This window comes from Capra hircus, chromosome 1, assembly GCF_001704415.2.
Source record: "Capra hircus breed San Clemente chromosome 1, ASM170441v1, whole genome shotgun sequence".
NCBI classification, from domain to species: Eukaryota; Metazoa; Chordata; class Mammalia; order Artiodactyla; family Bovidae; genus Capra; species Capra hircus.
The window spans coordinates 108,586,683-108,605,186 of NC_030808.1; the positions used below are offsets into that span (position 1 = coordinate 108,586,683).

The following is an 18,504-nucleotide window of genomic DNA, read 5'->3' on the forward strand; positions in this document are numbered from 1 at the left end:
GGAGTATCCATAGGAGATCAGAGAAAATCCCAGATATAATAGGACCAAAACCCAGTATATTCCATCTGAAGGCAACTAGTAAAGATTTGGAAGGTGTCTGCTACTTTAAATGCAAAAGCAGTAACGCAAAACTAAAATAAAAGTGAAAAATCAATGAAACATACCACCAAAAGGTAAAAAGAAGCCTCCAATAACTGAGCACATTGGAATTTCATGATCTGATATAGAATTCAAAACAGTTGTTTTGAAAAAATTCAATGAGCTACATGAAAACAAAGAAACACAATTCAACAAAATAGAAATCATTAAAAAAAGAAACAGACAAAAATTCTGGAGCTGAAGAATTAAATGGATGAAATGAAAAAAAAAAAATACTATAGAAAGCATCCATATTACAGTAGACCAAACAGAAGACAGAATAAGTGAGTTAGAGGTTAGGAACTTTGAAACAACAGTTATTGGAGAACAAAGAAAATAGAATGAAAAAGAGCAAAGACAGCCTACATGATATGGAACTCCATCAAATGTACAAATGCTAGAGTAATTAGGGTTCCAGAGGAAAAAGAGGGTAGAAAGTTTAAAGTAATAATAGCTGAGAACTGCCCCCTACTTGGGGAGAGACTTAGGTATTTACATTTATGAAGTGAATAGATTACCCCATCCTCCATAAAGAAAGACATAGTACAGCGAAATTATACTATGTATCTGAGACATAGTACAATGAAATTGTCAAAATCAAAGATTAAGAGAATTCTGAAGGCAGCCAGAGAGGAGAGAAAAAACAAAACAAAACACCAAACATTATAACCTACAAAGGAATGTCCCATCAGGCTATCAGTAGAGTTGTCAGCAGAAACTCTACAGGCCAGGAAAGAGTAGACGGGCATATTCAAGGTGTTGAAGGGAAAAAAACAAAACAAAACAAAACCCTGCCAGCCAAGAATACTCTACACAGAAAAGTTATCCTTCAGATGCAAAGAAGGAATAGACTTGCCGAGAGAAACAAAAGCTAAGGAAGTATATCACCACTAGATCTGCCTTGCACAATACGCTGAAAGGAGCTTTTCAAGATGAAAAAAAAAGGATGTTAATTAGTGACATGAAGACATATGAATATATTCAACATACTGGTAAAGGTAAATAGTGAGATTTCAGAAACCTAATTTTGTAGTAGGGTGGTATATTAAGCATTTAACTATATTAAATATAAAGGTCAAAGGAAATAAGTATTAAAGATAACTACAGTATAACTTGTTAAAATACATAATATAAAAAGAGGTAAACTGTAACATCAAATTTACAACAGGGGAGATTAAAACGGTGAAGCTTTAGTATGTGATCAGTGTTAAGTTGTTCAGTTGCTAAGTTGTGTCCCACTCTTTGCAACCTCATGAACTACAGCGCACCAGGCTTTGATGTCCTTCATTATCTCCCCGAGTCTGGTCAAACTCATGTCCATTGAGTGGATGATGCCATGCAACCATCTCATCTTCTGTCATCCCCTTCTCCTGCCTTTAGTCTTTCCCAGCACCAGGGTCTTTTCCAATGAGGGTTAAGTTGCTATCAGTTTAAAGTGGATTAGTTTGCTATAAGATGTTTTATATAAGCCTCGTGGTGACCATAAAGTAAAAAAACTAGAGTAGATTCATAAAAGGTAAAGGAAGGGGATGTCTGGCTCTAGGTGAGTGTGAGTGATCACACCATCATGATGATCTGGGTCGTGAAGATCTTTTTTGTGCAGTTCTTCTGTGTATTCTTGCCACCTCTTCTTAATATCCTCTGCTTCTGTTAGGTTCACACCATTTCTGTCCTTTATTGAGCCCATCTTTGCATGAAATGTTCCCTTGGTATCTCTAATTTTCTTGAAGAGATCTCTAGTCTTTCCCATTCTGTTCTTTTCCTCTATTTCTTTGCACTGATAGCTGAGGAAGGCTTTCTTATCTCTCCTTGCTATTCTTTGGAACTCTGCATTCAAATGAGTATATCTTTCTTTTTCTCCTTTGCCTTTCACTTCTCTTCTTTTCATAGCTGTTTGTAAGGCATTCTCAGAAAACCATTTTGGCTTTTTCCATTTCGTTTTCTTGGGGATGGTCTTGATCCCTGTCTCCTGTACAATGTCACGAACCTCCGTCCACAGTTCATCAGGCACTCTATCTATCAGATCTAGTCCCTTAAATCTATTTCTCACTTCCACTGTATAGTCATAAGGGATTTGATTTAGGTCATACCTGAATGGTCTAGTGGTTTTCCCCACTTTCTTCAATTTAAGTCTGAATTTGGCAATAAAGAGTTCATGACCTGAGCCACAGTCAGCTCCTGGTCTTGTTTTTGCTGACTGTATAGAGCTTCTCCATCTTTGGCTGCAAAGAATATAATCAATCTGATTTCAGTCTTGACCATTTGGTGATATCCATGTGTAGCATCTTCTCTTGTGTTGTTGGAAGAGAGTGTTTGCTATGACCAGTGCGTTCTCTTGGCAAAACTGTATTAGCCTTTGAGCAGCTTCATTCTGTACTCCAAGGCCAAATTTGCCTATTATTCCAGGTGTTTCCTGACTTCCTACTTTTGCATTCTAGTCCCCTATAATGAAAAGGACATCTTTTTGGGGTGTTAGTTCTAGAAGGTCTTGTAGGTCTTCATAGAACCGTTCAACTTCAGCTTCTTCAGCATTACTGGTTGGGGTACAGACTTGGATTACTGTAATATTGAATGGTTTGCCTTGTACATGAACAGAGATAATTTTGTCATTATTGAGACTGCATCCAAGTACTGCATTTCGGACTCTTTGTTGACTACAAGGGCTACTCCATTTCTTCTAAGGGATTCCTGCCCACAGTAATAGATATAATGGTCATTTGAGTTAAATTCACCCATTCCAGTCCATCTTAGTTCACTGATTCCTAGAATGTCGACATTCACTCTTGGCCATCTCCTGTTTCACCACTTCCAATTTGCCTTGATTCATGGACCTAATATTCCAGGTTCCAATGCTATATTGCTCTTTACAGCATCAAACCATGATTCTATCACCAGTCCCATCCACAACTGGGTGTTGTTTTTGCTTTGGCTCCAACCCTTCATTCTTTCTGGAGTTATTTCTCCACTGATCTCCAGTAGCATATTGGGCACCTACTAACCTGGGGAGTTCACCTTTCAGTGTCCTATCTTTTTGCTTTTTTATACTGTTCATGGGGTTCAGATAATGATGATGGTGTGATCACTCACACTCACCTAGAGCCAGATATCCTGGAATGTGAAATGGGCCTTAGGAATCATCCATATGAACAAAGCTAGTGGAGGTGATGGAATTCCAGTTGAGCTGTTTCAAATCCTGAAAGTTGATGCTATGGAAGTGCTGCACTCAATATGCCAGCAAATTTGGAAAACTCAGCAGTGGCCACAGGACTGGAAAAGGTCAGTTTTCATTCCAATCCCAAAGAAAGGCAATGCCAAAGAATGCTCAAACTACTGCACAATTGCACAGATCTCACACGCTAGTAAAGTAATGCTCAAAATTCTCCAAGTCAGGCTTCAGTAACACAAGAACCATGAACTTCCAGATGTTCAAGCTGGTTTTAGGAAAGGCAGAGGAACCAGAGATCAAATTGCCAACATCCACTAGATCATCAAAAAAGCAATGGAATTCCAGAAAAACATCTACTTCTGCTTTATTGACTATGCCAAAGCCTTTGACTGTGGGGATCACAATAAACTGTGGAAAATTCTTCAAGAGATGAGAATGCCAGACCACCTGAGCTGCTTCTTGAGAAACTTGTATACAGGTCAAGAAGCAACATTTAGAACTGGACATGGAACAGGACTGGTTCCAAATAGGAAAAAGAGTACATCAAGGCTGTATATTGTCACCTGCTTATTTCACTTATATGTAGAGTACATCATGAGGAACGCTGGGCTGGATGAAGCACAAGCTGGAATCAAGACTGCCGGGAGAAATATCAATAACCACAGATATGCAGATGATACCATGCTTATGGCAGAAAGTGAAGAACAACTAAAGAGCGTCCTGATGAAAGTGAAAGAGGAGAGTGAAAGGTTGGCTTAAAGCTCAACATTCAGAAAACTAAGATCATGGCATCCAGTCCCATCACTTCATGGCAAATAGATGTGGAAACAGTGGAAACAGTGGAAACAGTGGCTGACTTTATTTTGGGGGGCTCCAAAATAACTGCAGATGGTTATTGAAGCCATGAAATTAAAATACACTTACTCCTTTTAAGGAAAGTTATGACCAACCTAGACAGCATGTTAAAAAGCAGAGACATTACTTTGCCAACAAAGGTCCGTCTAGTCAAGGCTATGGTTTTTCCAGTGGTCATGTGAGGATGTGAGAGTTGGACTGTGAAGAAAGTTGAGCACCAAAGAATTGATGCTTTTGAACTGTGGTGGTGGAGAAGACTCTTGAGAGGCCCTTGGACTGCAAGGAGCTCCAACCAGTCCATCCTAAAGGAGATCAGTCCTGGGTGTTCGTTGGAAGGACTGATGTTGAAGCCGAAACTCCAGTACTTTGGCCACCTGATCTGAAGAGCTGACTCATTTGGAAAGATCCTGATGCTGGGAGGGATTGGGGGCAGGAGGAGAATGGGACGACGGAGGATGAGATGGGTGGATGGCATCACTGACTCAATGGACATGGGTTTGGGTAGACTCTGGGAGTTGGTGATGGACAGAGAGGCCTGGCGTGCTGTGGTTCATGGGCTTGCAAAGATGCAGACACGACTGAGTGACTGAACTGAACTGAAAGGAATGGGAGACAGAATAAACCATCATGGAAAATCACAAACATAGGGAAAAAGAAACAATGCAACTACAAAACAGCCAGAGAACAACTGGCATTAGTAAGTCTATGCATGCATACCTGCAAAGTCCTGTCCAACTCTTTGCAACCACATGGACCTTAGCCCACCAGGCTTCTCTGTCCATGGGATTCTTCAGGCAAGAAAACTGGAGTAGGTTGCCATGTCCTCCTTCAGGGGATCTTCGCAACCCAGGGATCAAACCTGCATCTCCTGCATTGCAGGAGGATTCTTTATTGCTGAGCCACCGGGAAAGTCTTTAGAAAGTCTGCACATATCAATAATTACTCTAAATGTAAATAGATTGAATTCACCAATCAAAAAGCACAGAGTGGATGGATGGATTAAAAAAAAGAAGACCCAATTATACACTACAGGTCTACAGGAGACTCACTTCTGATCTAAGGACACACACAAGCTCAAAGTAAAGGGATGGAAAAGATATTCCATGCAAATAAAAACCAAAAGAAAACAGGAGTGGTTATACTTATATCAAATAAAATACTTTAAGCAAAAAAAACAATAACAAGAAACAAAGAACATAATGTCAACTAATGTATCAATGGGTCAAGAAGATATAACAATCCTAAATATATATGACAAATATACACAGTCATGACAACAATTTTTTTTTTTTGGATATGACACCAAAAGCACAAATAGTAAAAGCAAAAATCAAGTGGGAATGTAACAAACTAAAAAGTTTCTATACAACAAAAGAAATAATCAAAATGAAAAGGCAACTTACAAAATAGGAGAATCTATCTGCAAGCCATATATTAAGGGATTAATATCCAGTATATATAATAAGGAAATCATATAACTTAGTAAGAGAAAAACAATCTGATTTAAAAATGAGTCAATGAGTTCCTCAGTGAGTCTGTTGAGGAACTCAATAGACATTTCTCCAAAGAAGACACGCAAATAGCCAGTAGGTACATGAAAAGATGCTTAACATCACTAATCATTAGGGAAATGAAAACCAAAACCATACTGAAGTAGCACCTCAAACCTGTCAGAATGGTGACAATCAAGAACACAAGAGATAACAAGTGTTGGCAAGAATGGGGAGAAAAAAGAACTTTTTTGTGCATGGTGAGAATGTAAATTGGTCCAGCCACTATGGAGAATAGTAAGGAGGTTCCTCAAAAAATTAAAAATAGTACATATAATCTAGAAATTCCACTTCTGAGCACATATCCAAAATAAATGAAAACAGAGTATTGAAAAGGTATCTTCATTTCCATTTTTATTGCAGCATTATTCCTGATAGCCAAGATACACAAACACCCTAAGTGCCTGTTAATGAATGAATAGATAAAAGAGATGTGATTTATATACATGCAATGAAATACTATTCAGCCACGAGAAAGAGAGAAATCCTGCCATTTGTGACAACATGGAAGCACCTTGAGTTCATTACTATTTGACTGAGATAAGTCAAATAGAGAAAGACAAAAACTATATGATATCATTTATATGTGAAATACAAAACTCATTTATTTATTTATTCATTTTTGGGTCTTTGTTGCTTTGCATGGGCTTTCTCTAGTTGCAGCAAGTAGCAGTTACTCTTTAGTTGCAGTGTCTGAGCTCCTCATTGCAGTGGCTTCTCTTGCTGTGGAGCACAGGCTGTAGGTGCACGGGCTTCAGTAGTTATAGCCTGTGGGTTCAGTAGTTGCAGCTTTTAGGCTCTAGAACTCAGGCTCAGTAATGTGGTGCACAGGCTTAGCTGTTATGCAACATGTGGAATCTTCCCAAATCAGGGATCAAACCCACATTCCCTGCATTGGCAGGTGGATTCTTATCCTCTGAGCCACCAGGGAAGACCCCAAAGAGCCAAACTCATAAAAATAGTGGTTACAAGGGGCTTGGGTTGGGAGATGTTATAAGGGTACAATCTTGCAACTAGTAGACAAATAAGTTCCATAATAAACATTGTTCATTCCATTGTTTTTCTTCTAATCTATCTTCCAGTTCTTTAATTCCTTTTTTCTTCTCTGCCTAGATGAAGCTTAAGTCTTCATTAAGTTCTTGATTTCAATTAATGTATTTTTCAGTTTATACTTTCTTTTTACTTTTTTAGTTTCCATTTCTCACCTAAAATTTTCAGTATCATCTTTTATTTCCATGAATATATTAAGCAGAGTAATGTTAAAATCTGCATGAACAACTCAATTATCTTGATCCTCCATAAATCTGTCCCGATTGACTGCTGTTTCTCTGTCTTCTTGTTTCTCATTGTTCTTCACCTTGTCTTGTTTTTTCATATGCCTGGTGATTCTTAATGGATGTCATATAGAAACAATTGTAAAGATAATTTGAGGATTAGGATAATGCTACCTTCTTCCAGAAAAGGTTTATATGTGGTTTGGTAATTAGCTAGGGGTACTGGCAACCCCTAGTAAAAGTGAAAGTGAAAGTGGAGATTGAAAAAGTTGGCTTAATGCTCAACATTCAGAAAATGAAGATCATGGCATCTGGTCCCATCACTTCATGGCAAATAGATGGGGAAACAGTGGAAACAGTGTCAGACTTTATTTTTTGGGGCTCCAAAATCACTGCAGATGGTGACTGCAGCCATGAAATTAAAAGATGCTTACTCCTTGGAAGGAAAGTTATGACCAACCTAGATAGCATATTTAAAAGCAGAGACATTACTTTGCCAACAAAGGTCTGTCTAGTCAAGGCTATGGTTTTTCCAGTGGTCATGTATGGATGTGAGAGTTGGACTGTGAAGAAAGCTGAGCACCGAAGAATTGATGCTTTTGAACTATGGTGTTGGAGAAGACTCTTGAGAGTCCCTTGGATTGCAAGGAGATCCAACCAGTCCATTCTGAAGGAGATCAGCCATGGGATTTCTTTGGAAGGAATGATGCTAAAGCTGAAACTCCAGTACTTTGGCCACCTCATGTGAAGAGTTGACTCACTGGAAAAGACTCTGATGCTGGGAGGGATTGGGGGCAGGAGGAGAAGGGGATGACAGAGGATGAGATGGCTGGCTGGCATCACTGACTCGATGGATGTGAGTCTGAGTGAACTCCGGGAGTTGGTGATGGGTAGGAAGGCCTGGTGTGCTGTGATTCATGGGGTCGCAAAGAGTCGGACACGACTGAGTGACTGAACTGAACTGGCAACCTTGACTCATCTTAATTCAATCAGGAATTGAGATGATTCAAAATTGGGCTTCAGCCCCCATGGGTGCCTGACTATTTCTGGTTCATCCTTACTTTTAGGGAATAATCTATTAAAATCCCAACCCAAAGCCTGGTGGTTTTATCAGAGTCTTCCCTTCCCTGACTGGTCCTGAACTCTAGATTTTATCTCCATAGCTTCATAAAGCTCTCAAAATCTCTGCTCAGATTCTTAGCTTTTCAGTGATCTTTATAAGAATCAACATCACCTTTTTAAGAATGCTACTACTGGAATAATTTCTAGGAGAAAACTAGCTCCAATGGTTGTGCTCACATTATTTTCTTTAAAGAGGGACCCATACTTCTCCTCTAGGCTCTCTCTCATACCTTCAAACATATCTTTTAATATTTTGACCAGATTTTCTGTGTTCTCAGAGGAAGGTGAGTTCAAATAAGCTCATTCTACTACATCATCTTTATCACATAAATCTTGATATGTGATCTTTTGTTTTCCACTGTGATTTCCTTTTTTCACTTATGGATCACTGAAGAGAGCTAGTTAAAGTATTTTAAAAATTAATACTAAAAGAGCAATTACTACCATTTTATAATGTCTATAAAATGGTTTCATATCTACTGTATCACAACCACATCCTTAGATGGTAGAGAGATTATCATTCTTATTTTTTTTTCATCCTTATTTATTAACAGACAGGGAAAGTGGGCTTAAAGGGACCACTTAAGATCATACAGAGGATGAGAAAACATTACTATCCTTGTTTGAGTGTGAGCTCTTCCAATGTAGGGGCCTCAAATTCTTTTTTCACTGCTCTCTTCATATGATTTAAACAGTACCCAGCATGTACCAGACAGTCAGTATATTTTTTAAACTGATAAAAAGTATAAAAGAAATGAATAGTAAAAGAATGATACTCTTTGTATTGCAGTTCTGAGTAATGAAAATGTATATTTATACAGTCCTATGGAGTTATGATAGGGATTCCCTGGTGGCTCAGAGGTTAAAGCGTCTGCCCGCAATGTGGGAGGCCTGGGTTCGATTCCTGGGTCAGGAAGATCCCCTGGAGAAGGAAATGGCAACCCACTCCAGCATTTTCGCCTGGAGAATCCCATGGATGGAGGAGCCTGGTGGACTACAGTCCACGGGGTCACAAAGACTCGGACACGACTGAGCGACTTCACTTCACTTCATGGAGTTATGAAATGATTTTTAAACAATTTATACATTTCTGTTTATAATAATTCTGGATATATTTTTATTATCTTTACCACTTTAGAGTCACAGTGAAGTTAAGAGACTCAGTCATAGAACCAGTAAATGGCAAGTCTAGGACTCTGAACCTCATACTTCTCTTACTTCAGCTATAAAAAGATGGGACTCTTTCCACTACAGTATAATTGACTCCTTATATTGCGATGGCTTCCTCAGGTTTCTTCCAGACTACACACCTGTGGACATTCAATATGTATATCAGCTTTCTAATGTTTAATTTATAGTGGAAATAGCTGGTTGAAAAGAAAGCTGTAGCTTTCATTTGGTCTTGAAATTTGTGTATCTAGAGCAGAGAAAATATTTAAATTGGTAAGCTAACACATGATAGTCATTCATTGGAGGTCTAAACATGGTTAAGTAGGTGTCAATATTTACCTGATGGTTAAATAGGAAGGCAGTATACGAGTCTGCATTCGTATACACGAACACCTTACTGAAAATAAGTAAAATGTTATCTAGATTGGCTTCCAAGCCTGTACAGAGTACAGCTGTGCATATGAAGCACAAACATTATTCAGTTCAGTTCAGTTCAATCGCTCAGTCGTGTCCGACTCTTTGTGACCCCATGAACTGCAGCACACCAGGCCTCCCTGTCCATCACCTGCCAGAGTCCAGCTCCAGCAGCCAGGGATTCAACCTGAAGAGATGGACAGTGTCGGCGATGATGATGTAGCCTCCGACTCATAGCACGGAGCTACATCGGCGGACGACGATGCAGTCCCGTCAGAGGCTACATCATCGTCCGTCGGATGTAGTCCCGTACTATGAGTCGGAGGCTATATCATCATCGCCGACACCGCCCATCTCTTCAGGTTGAATCCCTGGCCGCTGGAGCTGGACTCCGGCAATCACCAACTCCCAGAGTTCACTCAGACTCACGTTCATAGAGTCAGTGATGCCATCCAGCCATCTCATCCTCTGTCATCCCCTTCTCCTCCTGCCCCCAATCCCTCCCAGCATCAGAGTCGTTTCCAATGAGTCAACACTTCTCATGAGGTGGCCAAAGTACTGGAGTTTCAGCTTTAGCATCATTCCTTCCAAAGAACAACCAGGACTGATCTCCTTTAGAATGGACTGGTTGGATCTCCTTGCACTCCAAGGTACTCTCCAGAGTCTTCTCCAACACCACAGTTTAAAAGCATCAATTCTTCGGTGCTCAGCTTTCTTCACAGTCCAACTCTCACATCCATACATGACCACTGGAAAAACCACAGCCTTGACTAGACGGACCTTTGTTGGCAAAGTAATGTCTCTGCTTTTGAGCTAGTGAGCTATAATATAAGGAAGGACAGTTTTCACTGCTAAAAAGTTAGTTAAAAATGAACTAGCACACATCACACATTCATTGGACATGTCAAAACTGGGGAATAAATAGCTGATGTCATGTAAACATGACAGATAAAACTATATGCAAAAGAAAGGTTAAAAATATTTAACAATCCAGTTCTTGCAGACAAGGAATCAAGTGGACAAGAAAGGACAAATCACTTCTGAGGGAAATAAGACAGATGGCTCAGCTAAGTAACAGACTGTTCTTGAGTGATTTTTAGACTAAATAAGAACTTGAGGGATAAAAATATGGAATAAAGCAATGGATCCTAGCTAAGCAGATTAATTTTCTTCTTAAAGAAAGCAGTTCTCTAACATTAGAGCTAGTGTGTTAAAAGGCTATACAGATATATAGAAAATACATTATGAAATATGTACAATGATTAAATCTGATACATGGGAGTACAAATCTCCTAAAGGAATATTTAAAATCTTGGAATGGAACTATCTAATAAATAAGTAGTAAGTAACATCTAATATATAAATAATAACTAATTAAGTAAGACAGGGGTGGGGGGTGGTAAACTTTCAAATTCTTCTTTGCACCTAAGAAGAAAATCATACTGTGTATTATTACAATGTGCAGCCAATTCAGAAGAGAGTTAGAGAGGACAATCTCTATTTCTATCTAACATACTTATGCCAACATGCCAACTGTATAAACACTGACTGCTAAATGATACCCTTGTGCCTGCTGACCCTTCTAACTTCACTCCAACCTTCTTATAATGGGTGTCCAGAAGGAATAAAGGGTGCCTCAGAACCCCAAACATTTATCTTCTCTGGTCTTAGGCAAGGAGTCAGAGTGGAGGGAAAGAGGGATTGTAACAGTTCTCTCTCGGGATGTCACAAGACATGGTACCAAGTGTGCTTTGTGCTAGGGACCTCAAAGCGTAGGGGAGCCAGGACCTCTGAGAAAGAGGAGGTTTAGCTCTGGGTCCAGGCTCTGAAGGATGGTGTGGACTTGACAAATGATTGTCTCCCACTGACCAGCCAGTCACTGGGGAGAAAAGCAAGTAGAGTCGATGGGAAAAGTACATAGATGCCGTGACAAAACGTGCCTCAAACTGGAGAACTTCACCTTCTGGGGTCCCAGAAACCCAAATGAGGCAACATAAAATGGGTACAGATCTATCTGAGGACATACAAAAAACAGCAAGCAAGCACTTAAGAGTTAGAGGGTGAGATCCAGAGAAGAAGGCAAAGGATAGAGGGTGAGCAATTTAAATCATACTATATTTGAAGACTGACTGTAAGGATGCAGGATGTTTAAAGAGGGGGAATGGGTTTGTGTACTGTTTTCACTACTTACTAGCTATACAGCAAGTTATCAAGCCTATCCTCCCTACAATACAGGGATAATGGCACAAATCTCACAGAGTTCACAAGGATTAAGAGAGTTAAAATATGTAAAGTATATGAACATTGCCTGGCACCCCCTTTTTTCTTTTGTATTACTAGTACTTTTTACCCCCAGCTTTGCTAAAGGATTAACAACAACAGAAAAGAAGAAATTAAGGCTAATCTATTTTACTTTTTGTCAAGTAGACATGGAAAAGGTTTGATGGATTTCAACTTAAACAAATGAGAATTGAAGATTCTTCTAAGTCTTCACCTGAATTACTTAATATTATGTTTGTATTATCACTATCTACCATTTCCACAAATAATTTAGAATGGATTGCCTAACACTTTCAACAACAAAAATATTTTAAGTAGAAAACTAACAAATGGATAGTTATTTTGAATAAACACAAAAAGGGGGGGGCAGGAGGTGCAATTTAAAAATCAATATACTTATGCCAGGCCTCCAAGTTGGCTCAGTGGGTAAAGAACCCACCTACAATGCAGGAGACATAAGAGACGTGGGTTTAATCTCTGGACTGGGAAGATCCCCTGGAGAAGGGCATGGCAAACCACTCTAGCATTCTTGTCTGGAGAATCCCATGGACAGGGGAACCTGGTGGGCTACAATTCATTGGGTTGCAAGGAGTCAGACATGACTGAAGGGACCGAGTGTGCATGCACTCATACTTACGCCATAAATAAGAAATTCATGTTAGAAGTCAAAATGCACAGAAAAACAATAATGCTTATAAATGGATTTAAAACATAATTAGAACCCTTAAGTGCATACTAAAGATAAAATACAGAAAACCTGGGCAGTTATACTCCAGCATTCAATAATACAGAAAGAAATCAAAAGGAGAAAAGTTGAAATGATTTTAAATTATATATTAGTCGAAACATTTTCAAACACAGAGAGAGAAAAAGAAGGTCAAAAATTTATTAGGTCAAAGAATAAGCAGGAAAAGTGAACTGAAAGATTTTATTTTTCCTAAAATATAATACAGAATTAGGAAAAAAGTGCTTATTTTTAAAGAAGGAAACTATAAAGCCAAACTTTATTGTTGAATGAAGTAATGTAACCTTTACATAATTCAACAAAAATGGAAAGAGTTGGAGAGTAAATGGTTTAAAAAAAAGAGAGTTTATGTAAATATGCAGTGATATTCGATACATGGAAAATCAACTGGGCTGTGTAAGGAGCGCAAAGGGCAGTTTAAATGGGGTCTCACTGTTTAAAGAGTGGAAGACAAAGTAGTTACCCTGGACAAGTTTCGGTGAGTAGCCTGACTTTCATCTTGGATACAGTACTTGCAAACATAATTATGATATTGATTTAAGAACACTCAAAGAAAAGGATTGCATAATAGTCAGAATGTATTTGCAAGGCACAGATCTTGCTATGCTAATACAATCATTTTTTGAGATGACAGAATGGATAAAGGGAGCTGGGCGGATCACATTTATCTACATTTTAAGAATGCTTTGAACCATGTGCTGCGTATCAGCATGCTGAGAAATTAAGGGATGACTTGTATAAGTGATGTGATAGACTGAATTATTAGAGGCTTATAGGTTAGAAATAAAAGATTATTATTCTTTCAGATGCAGAAATATACACACATACATATACAGATGCATCTCAGGTTTCAATTTGCAGTTGGACTAATTATATGAAATAAAATAAATGTAGCTTATGCATTAATCATTTTCAGGGAAGTTTAATTTGATAGCATTCAAGCATCTAGACAACCCACAAGAAAAAAATTCTGGAAACAACAACAAAAATCTGGCGAATAATTTATTTTCATTCACAAAATACAGGCAAAGGAAACATACTAAATGAAACACACCTTTAATCTTTTAACAGTAGTGTCATATAGGTTGCCTTACCAGTAGAATTTTTCTTCAACATTTGTGGTAATAATTTTCCCACATTTTTTTGGATACACAGAAAATTCAGTTAGCTCAGGTAAAAACTTGGCAAGTCCATACTAGCAAATATTGATAGTATTTTGAAATTCATTGATTTCTTTTTGATTAGTTGTAACTCTTTAGAGAAACAGTCCGAGTGAAGTCCTGTCTTAGCATAAAGACCTAAGGGTTAGATTACACTTTCCATGATGTTATTTGGGATCAACTTCAAGCTCAGGATGTTATTTAAGCAGGATTTAAAAGAAGGAAAGGTAAACTGGTCATTCACTAATTTATGCAGTAATTAAGAAACTGTGTATCTACTACATGTTAAGCACTGTGGATACTAAATCCTCCACAATCCTAGAATTTATACTCTGGTTAGAATGACAGGCTTATAATGATGCCAATTAAAACAGCTATGAATGGTGGGAGGTGCTTTTCTAACAATTCGCCGGTATTGAAATGGGAAAGGCTAAGTGCAAGGTCAACTGACTTAGTGAAAATCAAAGTGAAAAAGTATTTTCAAAAGAATTACAATATTACCTTCAAGTATCTACAGTTACTTAAATTATTTTAATTAAATTTATTTATTTTTAATTGAAGGATAATTGCTTTATAGTATTGTGTTGGTTTCTGCCATACATCAACATGAAGCAGCCATAGGTATACCTATGTTCCCTCCCTCTTAAACATCTCTCCCACCTCCCTCCTCATTCCATCCCTCTAGGTTGTTATAGAGCCCTGGTTTGAATTCCCTGAGTCATACAGCAAATTTCCATTGGCATATTCTTAAAAAAATCTTTTAAAAGATGTTTAGAGCTAATTTAATGGGGGAAAAAAAAAGGACAGACTCTTAGAAATATCGATTGTCATCGTGTACACAAAGGGCTCTGAAATTTTAAAAAATTTCTTTCAGTATTTAAAAGCAGTATTTTGGAGCACATTATCAGGCTTCAATTCCTTGAAAGCTTCCAGAAGAAACAGTTACTAGAGGAAGCATTCATACTATACATATTTTTCATAACAATAAATTACCCAGCAATTTCAATATCCGTGGTTACCATATCAATATCATCTGCTTTCAACTGGTTATAACTCCAATTAAGATTTGAATTAATGGAATCAGACTAATAACTATTGCAATATATATTTACTGTGTTGGTTGATAATAAGTGACACACTTGTAATTTATAGCACCACAATGTTTTATAAGGGCTATTATGTCATTAATTAGTTACATTGATCAGAATACCACATAACACAGCAGTACTAAAATATTACAATTTGCTTAGACTATTTTACATTTAGTATTATATCTATTTGTACTATGTATGACCATAAGCATAACTGAAATCAGATTGCTTCCATGAACAAAACCAAATTGTGCATTTTAGAAAGCCAAAAAAAGAGAGTTCTCTTGAGGAATTTTACTAGCAGAATTCATTCATTTTTTTCGATATACCATAAAATTAGTTGATCTAGGACAAGAGCATAAAGACAGGACTTACAGGAATCAAGGTAAGAACTCTATATACACATTTAGTTTGAATCTCCTAAATCTGTAGGGTTCTGTCACTTGAATCTACAATTTTTCCACCACCCCCCTCCCTGCTTTGAGGGCTTGATTCTGATGGAATGGTGCTTTTAAGAATTCTACATCATCATACTAAAACATTTTAGGTTCTATAAGGTCTCAGCTTCTAATTTTAAGTTGAGGGTATAAAATTTTTTGTGGTTGTCATAGTAAAATAAAGGCATTATGGATAAATTCTCAATTTTTCAGATTTAGACAATAGCACTCAAAGACAATAGCTGGGAAAGATTGAGGGCAGGAGAAGGGGATGGCAGAGGATGAGATGGTTAGATGGCATCACCGACTCAATGTTTGGGTGGACTCCGGAAGTTGGTGATGGACTTGGAGGCTTGGCGTGCTGTGGTTCATGGGGTTGCAAAAAGTTGGACACAACTAAGCAACTGAACTGAACTGACTCAAAGACAGTATTATGGAACACATTATCAGGCTTCAACTCCTTAAAAGCTCACAGAAGAATTAGTTAAAACTCTGCTAATTAGCCAACAGAGTGATATGATTACCAGTCCAAGTGGATCATCAACTTAACTGACTGAGAAAGAGTTGCCTGGATCTTGCTTTAAGCACTGAGATTTACGACAGTATATATAAAGCCTCTGAGAATGAAAAATGCAAAATTTTCACTTACATACATCACAGCAAACTGAAGGATAAACACAATTTGTTAGGGGAGATAAAAATGTGTTAGATTTCTGTGTGTAATATTTTTAGGGGGTGGCTTCAATGTTATTTAAAGAAATAATTACAAAAATTATGATGAATTTCTTAATCTGAATTATGACTGACATTTCCTAATTTATTGTTCTATCTTAACTGCATTTTTATTTAAAATCTTATTGGCAAGAAGACTTTCCTTCATCACTGCTAAAATATTTCAAAATGTATCCATAAGATCAATCCGTTTTTATGACTGATTTTGATAATTTAAGATAAAAGTTAGAAGGAAGAAACTAACACTAGTTCCACTGTATGATTTTGTATCTTCTCTGTTTCCCCAGATACTTATCACTAGGATGCTTCTAAACTAACCTTATCCTACAAACATCAGTGTCCAAGACACTGAATATAGTGAATATTGTGTCATAGTTTAGGTTCGTAAAGTAGCAGGAGGTACCCCCTAAAGCACTTAATGATATTGTATGCTTTATTCAGAGAATGAAGAGAATCACGCCAAACAGTGACTCTTCACTGTGACTGCTTTGAAACAAAATGAATACATGTCTTTACCTTCCTCCTTTCTTCTCTTTGCTTCTTCTTCATTTCTTTCTTTGGCTTTCAATGCTTCATCAGCTTTTGCTGGAAAAAAAAAACAACCAATAAAATTTCTGTGTTTATTTTATGCCTATATTGTGAATGAAAATACTGGGAGGAGAAATAAATTTATTACATATTTTTTGTTCAGTAGCCAGAAGGAAAAAAAATGGCTGAAAATCTGAAATATACCTTTTACAATCTTTATTCAGATTATTTACAATATTTATTTAGAATCTTTGAGGCTCAGTTCAACATAATCTCTGCACCAAAAAGAAAATGAATTTAAGCAACATACGTCTAATGATGGCATAAAAACTGGGAAAAATTGTTGGTCATTAAAAGTCATCTGACTTGTCAGTGAAATGCATTTGTTTTAAACTCTGGAGAAAAGTTAAGCTACAATCCACATTTTAAGTATAAGAAGCTTGCTATATCTTTGGAACAGTATCAAATTAGGTAGTGTATTATTTTTTTTCACTGCATATCATAGTAGCAGTTCTTTATTCATGTTATGACAGCATTTGGTAAAAAGAATCTTTTTCCCTCTAGAAACCTCTTCCCTTATTACTTAATTATCTACTAGTTGCTCAACTGCAGGGGTTTTCAAACACTTTACTACAGATGTTAGAGAAGATTAAAAATATACAGCACAGTAACAAGGGACTATCAATATACTCTGTAAATTAATTAAATTTCTGTTCCAGCACATCATTTATTCCAAAGCATTAACGTCTCAAAGGAGCAATTCTCCTTTATTGCCGGCTTACTGCCTGATGAGTGAACTAAGTGAAAATAAGTCTCTAATAGCATTATAGTTGATGAAATATTAAGTTAAAAAAAGTATTGCCTCGTCAAAAGAAAAAGAAATCAAACTGTGCCAGCATTGAACTTTGGATGAGCCTTTATTATAATGATAACAGCCATGTAAACAGTGATTTAAAAATTAAACACACTTACTTTTCAATTTTTTGCTGCATATATTTTTCCTATGCAAAATCAACATATCCTTTTGAAGTATAAAACCTGGCTTAAAAGGGTAATTTAAAGAAAATACACAGCACATACTTGACTGTTTTTCTTAAAAAATTTGACTTTTCTTCACTGTCAACACTGACACTTTCTTAAAATATAAAACTTATATAATGGTGTTGTGAAGTGCTATATCCAATTACACAGACATCTGTTTCCATTTACAAGCTTTAATACATACTTAGACTGCATTTAAAGTCATGAAATATTAAAACTTTTATGCCACTCAGTATCATTGCAAGAATCTATTAAATTAGATAATAAAAACAAACCACCAGTAACTCTAAAGACTTTTACTTCATTTACACTTTATTCTCCCTGGTAGAAGGACAAGGATAATAGAAATTCCATTTAAATTCAATTTTGGTTATATGTGTAATTGTAGATATACCCCTTGAGTCATGTAAAATGCTCAGCTTATGTTTCTTTCAAATTATCCCGCTCAGATTCACATTCTACTCCTTACAACCATCTTCAATATGTATTAGCAGAGCTCATTAGACTGAAATTTAATAATGCAAACATCAGGTGGATTTCAAGAACCTCCATTAACAACGTAAGATGGATTGCTTATATATAGCTCTTGGGCCAACTGGGCACAATTTAAATTCAATAAACTACCCTGCCTAAATCTGATTTATCTATTTCACTAGGCTGGTCTGTCCTTTCTTACTGATTTGTTGGGCAATTCATTGGAATATTGTTTTATATGGTTTTCTTTAAACTGCAAATGGCTGTTGTGCTGTGGTTAAATATTTTATGTAATTGAGCTTCACATTGTCAATCAAGATTCCCAGG

At 37.1% G+C, this 18,504-nt stretch overlaps 1 protein-coding gene across 1 annotated transcript in view; it reads right to left on the minus strand.

The window, feature by feature from the left end:
• The window catches only part of RSRC1 (arginine and serine rich coiled-coil 1), a 448,688-nt gene that overhangs the window by 61,578 nt on the left and 368,606 nt on the right, over positions 1-18,504 (minus strand). Inside the window, exon 7 of the mRNA XM_018048443.1 lies at positions 16,651-16,719. Within this exon, the coding sequence (XP_017903932.1) occupies positions 16,651-16,719 (69 nt within the window). The remainder of the gene's footprint in view (positions 1-16,650; positions 16,720-18,504) is intronic.